Source organism: Acartia tonsa, chromosome 4, assembly GCF_053477335.1.
Source record: "Acartia tonsa isolate MP-2025a chromosome 4, ASM5347733v1, whole genome shotgun sequence".
In the NCBI taxonomy this organism is placed as follows: Eukaryota; Metazoa; Arthropoda; class Copepoda; order Calanoida; family Acartiidae; genus Acartia; species Acartia tonsa.
In genome coordinates this window covers 18,017,824-18,031,821 of record NC_137263.1, presented here as the reverse complement: position 1 = coordinate 18,031,821, position 13,998 = coordinate 18,017,824, and the positions used below count along the sequence as shown (strand labels likewise).

At 30.7% G+C, this 13,998-nt stretch overlaps 1 protein-coding gene across 1 annotated transcript in view; it reads left to right on the top strand.

Moving 5' to 3' along the window:
* LOC145316324 (uncharacterized) overlaps nucleotides 1-13,998 on the top strand; it is a 98,594-nt gene that overhangs the window by 15,621 nt on the left and 68,975 nt on the right. The window contains exons 2-4 of the mRNA XM_080156760.1: nucleotides 2,518-2,650; nucleotides 6,086-6,164; nucleotides 6,824-6,902. Coding sequence (XP_080012886.1) covers nucleotides 2,518-2,650; nucleotides 6,086-6,164; nucleotides 6,824-6,902 — 291 coding nt within the window. The remainder of the gene's footprint in view (nucleotides 1-2,517; nucleotides 2,651-6,085; nucleotides 6,165-6,823; nucleotides 6,903-13,998) is intronic.

Sequence of the window (13,998 nt, the reverse complement as noted above, 5' to 3'; positions counted from 1 at the left end):
TTATTGGTTGGTATCCCCTCCATCTAATACATTTTGGGGTAAATCCCCTAGAGGCTAACTATGAAGCCAATAGCGATCTAAAATTTATGATTTCGTAAATTTAACAAACTGTAAATTTTGGTGTACTTTTTGCTAATATTTGATGACAAATAATTTGATTTAAAAATCAATTGTAAAAACAATCAAAGATTTTTCCGTTATGATTTATTATCATTTAAAAAAAAATGTTCTCGATATGATTGTCTACTTTTCATTAGAGAACAGTTTCATTAATTTTATTTATATACTAAAGTAATTGGATGTTTGTATGTCTGTTTCTTATGGTATGTAAAGCTACCTACTTATATTGAAATTTAAAATAATGCAATAAATTAATAATTTATATAATGTATTAGTCTATTTACTAGCAGTTAGCTACTTTAGTATTATCTCCATGGATCTAAAGGGATAAGACAATGGCAGATAAACTGATGTACATCCTTAATGATTATACACACAATTATCCTTTATGTGAATTACAATTAGTGGTTGAAACGTTTGGACACTCAACTTAATAAATCAATAAATCAAAATTTAATAAAAGTCTCCAAATTTGTTGAGCTAATCAATAAGAAAACGTTATTAAAAAACTTTGGCGACTTGTTTAAAAAACAGCCCAATGTCTCCTTCCTCCCTGTTTATCTCTAAAATCATACAATCAAAGCTAAAACTACATTTGATACACGTGTTTTCAGTATGGCAAAGAGCCGGTCTAAATAATTGGAGCCTGGATGAAAAATTTATTTTGTGTCCAGAAGTTGTTGTTTCTCCGGATGTTAAAACTATGACAGGAAATTGCAGGGAGTGAGGAGACATTGGGCTGTTTATTACACTAGTTCCCAAAGTTTTATATTAAAGCTCTCTTATTCGTTGGCCTAACAACTCGGAGGACTTTTATTGCATTTGAATTAGTTTGTTCATTAAGTTGAGTGTCCACAAACTAATTATAATATACAGAGGGGGTAATTTTGTGTATCAACATTGGGGATGTACATCAATTCATCGGCAATTGTCTTATCCCTTCTAAATTCTATTATTCCGGACATTCCTCTCAAATCCTTTCATTTCATACAATTACACTTTTATCTTTATAAATACTCCACCCTTTTTTTTAGCAACGAAGCTGCTTTATAAGTGGCTTTGTCTGTGTCCATACTTGTGTCACCTCTATTCTATTATATAAAGTAGTAAGGATTTCATGTCTCGATAATACTGAACCTAATAGTTTCTTTATTTAATGTAAGCTTTACATAATTCCTGCGATGGTTTTAGGCTATTTCATTTTCAAATTTAAATCATAAAATGGATTAAAGCTAATTTAATAGCCCTTATTACAGAGGCTCTAGATGAATAGCCTCTAGTTCTGTACGAAAGTACATATATTTTAAAAATTAACAGAGGTATTAAACATAAAGTTTTAATTTGGACGAATGAACTTTTTCAAATATAATTTTTGAGTAATTTAGCTTTTTAACTTGTTACAATATATCATAAATTTAATTGATTCGGAATCTTCTCTATTTAACAAGGATGACAACATCCATAAAAGCGAAGCACTGAAACGGTAGGACAAACGGACATTAACACTTGTATAGTATCTGAACTGAAAAATCGGAACATAAATGTATAAATGTCGAATCAAGATTGTAGGTTTTGTTGAAAAACTGCTTAAAAACAGGATAATGTTTATGGACATACTTACATTTTTGGACTTGATTATAGAGTTGCTACGCTTATAATATTGTTCTTTGTTGTCCCAGGAATCAATACACCAAAAATCAGATCAAACGGATAATTAAAACACTTGAAAATTTGTTGTTAAAAAAGTAGAAAAATCAACATGTTTAAAATGGACGTACGGACATTCTGGTAATAATTATAGAGTTGCTACGCTTTCTAAATCGTACCCAACTACTACAGGAATCATCATGCAAAGTTTGAAATCGATAGGACAATTCTAACATGCCTAAATTAACGAATAAAAGCTATCTATCTCGGACGGACGTACGGACGGACGGACGGACGGACGGACGGACGGACCGACCCTAATTATAGAAAAGCTTCGCTTTTAACAAGGATAAAAACATGCTTGAAATCGAAGCTGAACAAATCAGACAGACAAAAAAGCAATCACAAACATAAGGGAATTTTTCTTTTTATCTTAAAGAAATCTAATATTATTTTGAAATATAAGCAAAAATTGTTCGTAAATATATGAATGAATAGCTTAATTAGAGGATATTTTTCAGCGTTTTTATACTTGATTATAGAGATGCTTCGCTCATTACATGGTGTAAAATTGAAAATTAAAGTAGTAGGACAACTCACTTAAAATGAACATACGGAATTTATGGTAAAGATTATTGCATTGCAACGCTCTCTAATTGATCGTTATCATAGCCCGCTAGAAGGTTCACTTTATTAGAGAACATGAAATTCTGGTGTAAGATCCAAGTAATGATACATCTATTGTTCTAGGTATGTGTAGAAGTGTAGAAGGTGCCAACTGTTCCCCCGAGAGAGTGAGTGAATGTATCAAGGTGGCTGCTCCTCTCCTAGAGGAGGAACATGTCTTCCCTTCCACCAGTCAGGATATTGATCATGTCTGCAAGTAAGTTATCATGGATATTCTGTCTCTCAGTAGTTTAAGATCTTGCTAACTGCTAAAACGATATGGTTCTTCTTTAAAGAGAAGATTTTTATAGGCCCATGGAAGGATTATAACTCATAAGACAAAATACCCCTCCCCTCAAAAAAAAAGCTGGTCCAAAAAGGCTTTTTGTTAACGTGGAAATGTAATTTTTAAACTATAGTAGATTCAATTTTTAAGCGCGGTTTTGAACTGGTTTATATCCAGTGGAAATAATGCAGATTCTAAGCCGTGAAAGTGAAGTAATGTTATTTTTCTCGTATTCATTCGAATCCGGTGGATAGGAACCGGTTCTCATCCATACGAAAAAACTATGTCTAGCATCGTATTATATCCAGCTTTCTACGAATATAGAAATGTACAATCATAATATTAAAACCAGTTTTTTTAGCCGGTGCCTTCGGCACCACGGGGCTAAAAAAACTAGTTTTAATCTCATAATTGTACTTTCTATATCCGCGGAAAGCCGTTTATAATACGATGCCAGAAATAACTATTAAATTGCACTACAAAAAAGTCTTTAAATGGCTAAAATAAAGAACATTAAAAAGTTTAGGGGGGGGCATATAAATTTAATGACAGCCTCAAACCATTTAAGGGGATTATTGAAGCATAATACCTCTTCGACTAACAAAATCTGTACTTTTTTTAGGTTTTAAAGTATTTTTGGCTGATAAACCTTTTAGCAGATTTGAATAAAACGCAATCATAATATAATTAAACCAAGCGGAAAACATTAAATTTTGTAAGAATTAATAGTAGTTTTATTAAACAAAGAATAATTACAAGCTTATTTATAAGTTTTTAATATAATTAGACAAAATTGCTTTCTTTATAATGAAAGTTTTTAACAAAGATAATTATTGTTTGCAGTGACTTTTACTTTATAAATCAGACTTGATTACTTCAATTATTTTTTTAATTATAAAAATTAATAAATAAAGCTTTTAATAATTAAATATTTTTATTTTAATATTACTTAAAATAAAATTAAATTTAAATTTCTTTTACTTTTTATTTTTCAAGTAATTTTTGTTATATTATTTTTGTTCTTTGTGTGTTTTTAATAAAGATATAAATCTAGAATACTGTTCTCACTATTTTGACAACTATTCCCAACGTTACCCCTCCCTCCTTTCATCAACCATTTAAAATTTTGGAAGAAAAAAAACTATTTAGTGTGTTTTTTTATGACAAATTCCATAAAGACCTCTAGGTGCAATGGATGGAGGGTGGTGGGGGAGGCTGCGAGTCAATCCCCTCGATTTATAGTAAAAAAAAATTTTGTGGGTTTTTTTTTCAAGGGAGAGTAGGGGTAACATCTCTCAAAAGAGTTTCTAGGACCAATGAATAGGTACACACAAAGAAGAACCATATTGGTTCGGCGGCTAGCGAGATCCTTTAGTAAAGATATACACACACAGAGACAGACATCATGTAACTTTTGTATAAGGAAGTTAATGTTTTGGAAAGCCCTGTAGGGTTAGGGCCCAAACAGAGTTTGAGTCCCGAGTATCAATACGGACAACAAATTATGGATGAAGGATTAGGAAAGGGGGGAAGGGGATTAGTTGTAATACTCTTCCGAAATATGAGAAATTTCCTACAATAAATGAATATTTTCAAAATCCCTTGCTATTTCTCTGGACCATTTAAAACACCAAAAGAATGAAAAATAATTTTTACGTCTCCTAAAGTTGAGTTTGAACATGGTTACAATACTTTTTAATTATTTAGTTTTAATAATTTTGTGAAATAGTATATACAAAAAAAGTTAGTTTTGATGATAAATTTTTGATAATAATAATTAATAAAGATAAATAATAAAGTGCAGAGAAGCAGAAACATTTTATATTATTCTACTAAATAAGAAACAGAGAATCATTTTATCTTAAAATTATCTAAATAAAAGCTGGGCTCGGCAACCGCGCGTCTGCCGCGTGTAATCCTCATTGAAATTGTCATATTATTCACAATTTAGGTGTTCAAACCTTTTCCTTAACAGAAATTCCATAATTTAAGATTTTTTTGGCACACAAGCGGGATTAAATTTGAGGTTTATACGCGGCTGTCAATTCCTAAATAAGAAATAACATTTTTCGAAGCAAGAACTCTTTAACTTACTCTGTACGTCTGTTTGTCTGTACGGCTGTACTGTTAACATTGGACTCAGCTGCATATTTTTTTCTATTGAAGTTTTCCCTAATATATTTTATTATTATATACTCTATCATTTAGCACAAAGTAAATTGAAAATAAGGGAGGGGGTAGATTTTCGTTCGTTGCTTTATTACTTTAGGTTAGGTTAGGATATATAGTGTACTGGCTAGTCCCGTAGGGTTATAGAAAAAAACAGCCCCCTTTAGTTTTTTTTTAATAAAAATAGCTTGTTGTATCTTTAAATTTATAGTAAAATTTAACTAACGGAAGTCTAAACAATAAATTTGTTGTTATATATCATATTTTTTTTCATTATTTCAAGTTGGTGATACTAATGGATTTATTTACGTGGATCATTGGATCTTATGAAGTGAAACTTGTAGCTGGCTAAAATAACGATCCCCACTATCCACTCCCTACACCCCATCCCCTCCCCTCCTACAGGATGAACGAACTGACCAATAAGTGATGTCCATTTTAACAACCCAAATTGACGACCAATTTCCCCTTGTCATAATATCCACGTATATTGTATATCCAATGTGATACTAATGATATTTGTTCACAAAGTTGCATTGTTTCAATAATTGCTTCGACAAATTTAAACTTTTTGTGATATTTTTTTATTTGCAATAATCTTGCAAATATTTCCGGATTACATACATCTTTTTTCTCAGATTTAGGTTGGTAATTAAAAGCATAGATTTTTAACACTTATGGTATCGGAGGGATTGGTTGTTGGACGATAAATTGCCCTGTACCCTTTTCTTGTCTAGTAGAATTTGACCATGTTTGCTAGAAGTTATTGGGTGGCACAAGGACGTCCAAGCTTTTTTATTAGGGGGGGGGGGAACAAATTTTACAATTTGGGGGGGGGGGGTAATCTTTATATGGCATTCCACCTACTCTTACTATTTATGTCGCGCACCAGACATAGCGACGAGCGGATGCACTACGTGTTGAGACACGATCGCGGGTTATATATTATTATTTACAAAAGTAAACAAACTCACTAGTATTTAAATATTTTGTAAGTTTATTTTGCATTGCAATTTTTCTATGTACATTCCTTAGATGCTCAATGAAACAATTATATTTTAGCTTTAAACACTATCTTGTGTGATGCCTTTGACGACCCATACTAAGCTTCCCTGATATGAACAGATTTTAAACTCTAAAGGTCCAATCCAATTGATTAAAAACAAGTTAAAGCTAATTTTAATTAAATTTTTTTAGTGTCCTGTTTCCTAAGACTTGGTCAGGTTTCATGTCATGCATTCAAGAATATACCAGCTCTTGTCTCTCTCAAGATCAGGTAATTATTAGTAGCAAAGCTACTTTGTAATTTGAAATGTCCGTATGTACGTCTGAAGCGTTATGGGATAAATGTAAGTTCATCGGCTTTTTTTTAGAGGTAAAATAAGTTCACATTCTATATATTTCCACCAAGTTTCATAAGGATTTGCTCATTGGTTAGGATGCTATAGATCTATTCCTAGATTTTCATGTTATTATAAATGTTTAAGGGTTTCATTTTTTCGGATTTTCATAATTTTTGAGCTTCGCTACTTATGGATGTTTTCATCCTTGTTTATATTATGTCCTGCATTCAATATACTAAATTGTTATGTTTATCAAATCAAGAAGTAAATAAATTCTCTATTTTATTTATCTCTAACACTTAGGAGGTTAATTATTTTTGTTTTTAAAGCAGTAATATAATCTTTGATTACGTTTTTATCCCTCTAAAAAGGAAATGTATTATTCCATTTTCCACTTTCTTCATAATGATATCTCTTCGCCGATATTATTCATGTCATGTAAAAATAAATTACATTTTTGCTTTCATAAAAATGGTTTCATCTTCTTAACTGTTTAATTTTCTTTATTATCAAAGTATATTAAGGGCATATCATTTATGATCGAAAAATTTACATAATTGTTCATTTTTTAATATAAAAAAAAATATTTTAGGCGTCTGATTTGAATCGAGCTGTAGGGGACAGTATCAACAGTGTACATAAAATGTGTACAAACGATGATTATAAAAATGGTAGGATTTCTTTACAAATATTTAATAGTTATTTCTCGCATCGTATTATAAATAGTCTTACACGTATATAAAAATGTTCAATTATAAGATTAAAATCAGTTTTTTTTTAGCCCCAAGATCTTATGATTGTACATTTTTATATTCGTAGAAAAACTGGATATAATACAATGCTAGACATAATTTTTTCGTATGGTTGAGAACCGGTTCTAGTCCACCGGATATTGATCAGTTTCAAAGTGATACGGAAAAACTAGTTATACTTTTTTTTAATGTAACTATATTGATTAAGAATAAATATAATTAAATGATTAAAGATTTTTTAAATATAAAAAGATCTTTCATTGAATGTGAATGGAAGTTTAAATAGACATTTCTATAATTAAAACTAAACAAGGATGACAATATTCATAAAAGCGAAGCTCTAAAAGCAGAAGGAAGGACAAACGAACATTAACTTCTGTAGAGTATCAGAACTTAATCAGCAAAACATTAATTTGTAATTCTAAACAAAATTGCTTAATTACAGGGTACCGTTACAGACGGATGGGCAGTCATACAGACCAACCCTAATTATAGAAAAGCTTTGTTTTAAAAAGTAAGTTAAAATCAGGTTAAATTATAGCTTAACCATACTTATAAAATTAGTAGTAACAATAACAATTTTAGTATAATACTTCTTAATTGTTTAAATTGTATAATAAACGAAGCAAACAATGTTAATTTGTCTATTTATATAGAACAGATTTATTAAAAATTTGCTTATATTTACTGTTAACTACAAATTTATATTTTTATCATATACAGAGATTCATATATCAGAGATTAAGCATAAAAAGTAAAAAAACACCCCTGGTCCCTCTTCTTTCATAAAAAAACTAGTAATAAACATATAAGTATAGATGCATAACTCAGACAACTACAGGATTTCCGTTGTGGGAACCTTTTTCGTTTGCTAGCAATTTCTTTCTGCTCTTTTGTAGCGACTTGTCTGTGTTAATATTTACGACGTTATTGGCTGATATTTAAAGACCTAATTGAAAGTCGGCACAGGTTCCCCACCTCGTGAATAATATCTATAATAGATTTATATTAATATTTTGTTAGCTTATATTCCTTATCCCTGTAATGAAAATTAATTGACATCAATTTATAAATTGTCTGTATCTTAACAAATTATTATATAAAAATATTTCATTTTATGATGCTAACGACTGTACCCCTTGCATCTAGGTGCTCTTCATTCAAAGAGATAAAACTACCCAAGGTTTAAGTATAAAAAATAACCTTAAACCAGCCTGCAACCTATGTGAAGATTCCTTAAAAAGGAGAACTCAATCGGTTCAGTGGTTATTAAAATCTTAAGCTTCAGACAATAAAAACCTTACTGCTTTATATTATAGGATACATACATACATTTTATAACTTACATACTATTGTATGAATAAGTAAATAGTTAGAGAAGCGAGTAGTTCGATAGTAAAAGATAAAAGAAAGACTTCGGGTTCGAGCCCTACCTTTAACTATGTTAAAATTATTTTTTTATCTTTTGTTTATTAACTGTCCATTTGAACTTTACTTAATTGCTAAACAAAGAAAAATATTCTCAAGAAAGTCATATGGTAATAATATTTGTGTGTGTGTGTGTGTGAAATAGAATTATTATCGTAGATGGTCAATTAGACAAAATAATCCGCTCAACTTTAAAAATAAATTTTGAGATATTTTGTGAAATCATAACGTAATCGATATACATATTATTACTTGGATGTTGCATCAGATTTTCATGTACTCTGATAAAGTGATGCTCACAGCCTGCTGAAATATCCACCCTCTTTTTCCTATTCCATCTTCTCCTACTGGATGAACGAGCTGACCAACTATATAAGGTCCATATTAGCCTGGTAAATTGAAAATAAATTTTTCCCTGTCAATATATCAACGTATATCCTATATCCATTATTTGGGTTATGTTTGTTGCTACACTGGGTTACTATTGGTCAAATTAAGTGATTGTTCATCTGAAATTCTTTATCTATTTTGCATGAGTGTGTGTGTTTGTTTAAGAAGTTAAAGGGCATCACACATGATGAAGTAAATAATTGTATAAAGAAAAGATGATCGTTAGCGACAAATAATTAAGAAAACGGTACCATCCTTCCACTTTGGTGGTACCATCCTTCCACTTTGGTGGTACCATCCTTCCCTTTGTGGAATCACTCATTCCAATGGATGTAGAATATACGTGGATGTTATGAAAGAGAAAAATTTGTTGTCAATTTAGGTTGCTAACATGCACATTGTTCATTGGTCAATTCGTTCATCCAGTAGCAGGGAAGGGGATGGGGGTAAGGGGTTGAATGAAAGGGAGAAATCGTTATTAAAGCCCGCTGCAATTTTACTTTTTTTAGAGAACATGAAAATCTGGTGTAAGATCCAAGTAATGATATATCCATTGTAGTTACCTCCGTTATCTGAAAATTTAATCCCATTAAATGATTTTTATATAGATTGCTTTCGTATTCTTTAGAGCATTAAGATGGGTATTTTTTTCTAATAAAATATCCCAGACAGTTTGACCCATAATTCCCCGATATTCAATATTTGCAAATCTATCATAATTTTTGTTTTAATTGCAAGAACTTTTTTCTACCTGTTGTCTGATCTTTCAGGACAATAATTAATAAAAATTGCAGAAATAATTGGGTTTACTTTTCAGGGATGCTTCCTCATAGTTCATAACTTAACTATAGCAATATTATGTTATTAAGATGATTTGATAAGCATTTTGCAAATTCAAAGTAAAAAGTTTTATTCAAATACTTTAATAACAAATTTGTTTACTAAAGAGGAGGAGTGGGATAATTGACCAAAGATTTACATAAAGCTTCCATAGAAAGTACAGTATTATTGGTCCAGTCGTTTTAGCTATCTTTTGTTTCAAAAACTTATTTATGATATATTACTAATGTATATGTAAATTTAATGAAAATTACAGTTACATATTAAAAGATAGGAAGCACTAAGACAATATGCAATTAAGTCTATTTATTTAAGATTTAATTTTCATGTTTGGTTCAAGGCGAAAATTGTGTAAATATTCACGTATTGTTAAATAACTGAAACTTCCAACACAAAAACACGATCTTTCTTTCTCAAAGGCTTTATCTTTATTTTAACAAAGCGGACTTTTTTACAGATAGGGTCAGTCCGTCCATCTGAACGTTAATTTAGGCATGTTTGTCAATTCCTTACTTTGCAAGATGATTCCTATACCAATTTTGAACCATTTTAGAAAGCAACTACATAATCATTCACAAAAAGTGCATACGTACATAAGGGTTTTTGACATCAATTGTTTATATGCATCTCTATAATCAAGTCTTAAATATATGTAGGTATGTTCATATTAAGAAAGAACATTGTATCTGACTCTGTGTCACTAAATACCATCTATCTCTTTAGTATTAAAACTGCTGTAATATTGGATATTGGATCTACGTGGATATATTGACAGGGGAAAATTTGTCGTCAATTCAGCTTGCAAATATGGACCTCGTTTATTGTTCACTCTATTTATCCAGTAGGAGGGAAGAGTGTTAGGTGTGGTTGGGGGCTATTATTATTTAAGCCAGCTGCGAGCATCACTTTATCGGAGTATATAAAAATCTGGTGCAACATCCAAGTAATAATATCTGTTTATGGTATTTGTAATCCTTGTTAATTTATCTGTCTAATTCTGTCCATTTTTCTTTCTCTTTTTTGTTTTCCTTTCATCTCTCTGTACATAAAATCAGAATGCGTTGCAAAAAAAATTGAAATATCTTTTCACAAAATTTATTTGTGTAAATTTGTGTGTGATTTTTTTTGTGTGTTTTTACTACGAAACAGTTACCATTTTTTTGTTCGCAGATTTATACACCTATATTTTGGAACGTTTTGAAAGAATTTTATCATTTCACATAAGTTTAAATATGTATTATAATTTGTCTGATAATCTTCAGGGGATGCTATTCAGCCAATTAATTCCATTTAAAATTGCCGAAAATTAAATATTTTGTTGGAGTAAAGTTGAAGTAAAACTTGTTTTTTTTGGTGAAACTGAAAGGGAAGTGGATAAGAAGGGGAGAAAAAAAGGGAAGGAGGTTATGGGGAAATTTTCACTTGGAATTGTTTGTCAGAATCACATTCCCTTTTCCCTGGATAATCCTTTATAAAGTTGTCAGGTCTGTCCCTGAACCGAGTTCTCCTCACAGTCTTGGGATGGTTTTTGGCTATTTATGTGTTTGTACCTTTCCTTTCAAATAGAAAAGCCCTAGATGAATGGCGCGGAGCCACAAGGTCAAATTATTTTGTTCTTGTATGGGAATTTACCCTTGGACATTTTAAGCTTTTGTAACTTTTGAGGTAACCTCCCAAGATAATATTCAAGTTAATTAGTTTTATCAATTTTAATTTGGTTCATGTATAGTCTAAATCACAAAACTTTAAAAAGGGATTACCTAAAAACAGATTTTTTTTATAGAACAGTTGATATATATTTTTTTGTGCTCTTAGATGAAAGGTCAAGCAACTTAATTTTTAATTTTTTACTTATTTCTATTAAAGATAGAGTACTTTTTTTTTGTAAAGGTACCCTTTTCCAAAGAGCATCTAATATACAACTTACTTGGTCTGTCAGTCCGTCGGTCACGAGACAAAAAATGGAAATATATAAAGGTTTCTTGTTTTTCCATCAACCCTAATATCTTCTATTCATAGGTCCTTTTTCCTACTTCTCTACTTATGGATTTTATCATCCTTGTTTTTATTTGCCCCGCAGGGAACTAAATGAGGGAGGGAGGGTACAATGGGCTGTTTATTACACTAGTATAATAACGTTTTTTAATTCGTTGACTTCACAGTTTTGTGGACTTTTATTTGATTTTAATTGGTTGGTTCATTTAGTTGAGTGTCCAAACGTTTCAACCATGAATTGTAATTTTGTGTATCATTATTTGGGTCGTACACCAATGTCTTATCCCTTTACATCCCTGAAAGTAAATAGTGTGATCAGAAACATAAAAACAACAATGTCAAGGCCAATTACAGAACTGGAGTGTTGAAACTTCAAACAAGGAAAGTTATGCTCACTAGTAGCGCAGCATTATCTAATGATATTTTTTTTTAAAAATAGATTGGTATACACATATAAAAAAAATACTATATGGCTTCCAAACCGATTAACATCCGCTGGTTTAGAACCAGTTTTGGGCTAAACTCATGTATAAACGAATAATAAAACCAAATCATAAGATAAATACCAGTTTTGTGAACCAGAAAATATCTTAATCTTTAAATTGTTAATTTTACTATAAGTACGTCAATAATATGTAAGCAATAAATACTTAAAAATATCATATATAGTCGATATTTTTAATAACATTAGAATATCAACTTGACTAAATATCTAAGCTATGGCCAGTTCTATTTAATGCCCCTATTTTGATTTTATTATGTTGTCTGACTAACTAAAAATTTAATTATGAATTAAATTTATGAAGTAGCTGTGCTTCAAACTATATACATATATATATATTTAAATTTATGAAATCATTGAAGCTAGAATTAGACGATTAACATAATATATTACAAATATTACATAATGTTATTATTTTTACTTTAATTATAATATTCACTTGTTTTATTAATCATTTATATTTTTTTTTTGTTGAAAAAAAAACCCGCGATAATTGGCAAAAATCAGTTTTGGTAAAGTAGAACCGGCTACTTAAAAAAATCAAAACTTAAACCTTCCCAGGAATAAGGTATAACAAACAATCGTAATCAATCTAGAATAATATTTGGGGGCCAGAAGAGGACCCCCAACGACAGCTGAAATTAAGTATGAGTTTCGTGATTTTTTCGTATTAATTTTGCTGTTGGTTTATGCTGAAATCTCTCATTTTTCTATGATTTATGATTTTTATTTTAAGATTTGTTAAAAATTGTCTGTAATACGATGCCTTACATGATTTTTCCAATTTATCCAATGTTTGAGTGTGTTTGTGTGTCTTTGTATACACTAATGATGAGTAGAGACAACAAAAATGTGATACACACATTACACAGATTTGAGTAGAAAGATAAATAGTTCATGGTAGAATAGGTTGAGGATTTAGTGGAACAATGGACTTAGGATATTACGTGGATATATTAACAGGCAAAAATTTGTCTTCAATTTAGCTTGCTAATATGGAACTGATTCATTGGTCAGTTCGTTTATCTAGTAGGAGCGGACAGGATTTGTTAAAGGGGGGAATCGTTATCTAAGCCCGCTGCGAGCATCACATTATTAGAGAACGTAAAAATCTGGCGCAACCTCCAAAGTAATGATATATCCATTAGTGGAACACACAAACTCCCCACAAGCACATTTTTTACTCAGGGACAAAAGAACGAGAAAGTTTTCGTCCAAAGAATTTAACTAAAATTTTTTTTTTTTAAATCGTTTAGTCAGGTAAAAATGAGGATTTTTTGTTTTTTTTTATTGTTTCACATCATTTTGACGGGCTCCAGAATTTTTCATCTGTTTGGTATTAAGACCTCTAAATCAGGCCCTTAAAAATAAAAACCGGTCCCGTTGTCTAAGGAATCCATACACCTGTTCCTTTGTCTAAAGGATCATTTGCTTCTAAGAAATCCTTTTTTATTACAGAAAACAAATAATTGTACAATTAAAAAGAGCGACAAAGCCCAAATTGTGTCAAAATTGTGTCAAAAATGATCCATGTGGCGTCATAAAAATGAGGGAGATGAGAAGTGAGAAAGAAAACTCTTAAAAATGAGGGATTATCCATCTCTTTTTAGGACGTTACATTTGATTTTTGACACAATTTGGGTTTTGTCAATAAAGCATTTACTTACCCCTAAATCCTGAAGTCTCTTGCCAGCAGGATACAAGTATTAGTCACCTACCTGTATCAGATTCCAAGTCATGTTGCTGGCTGTTCTTTTCAATCCTTGACCGCTATAGATATTATGATTTTATTCATTTTTGAAAGACGTTCTGTGCAAAACTATCATGTAAAAGTATCTAAAATTATAGAGTAGCTTCGCA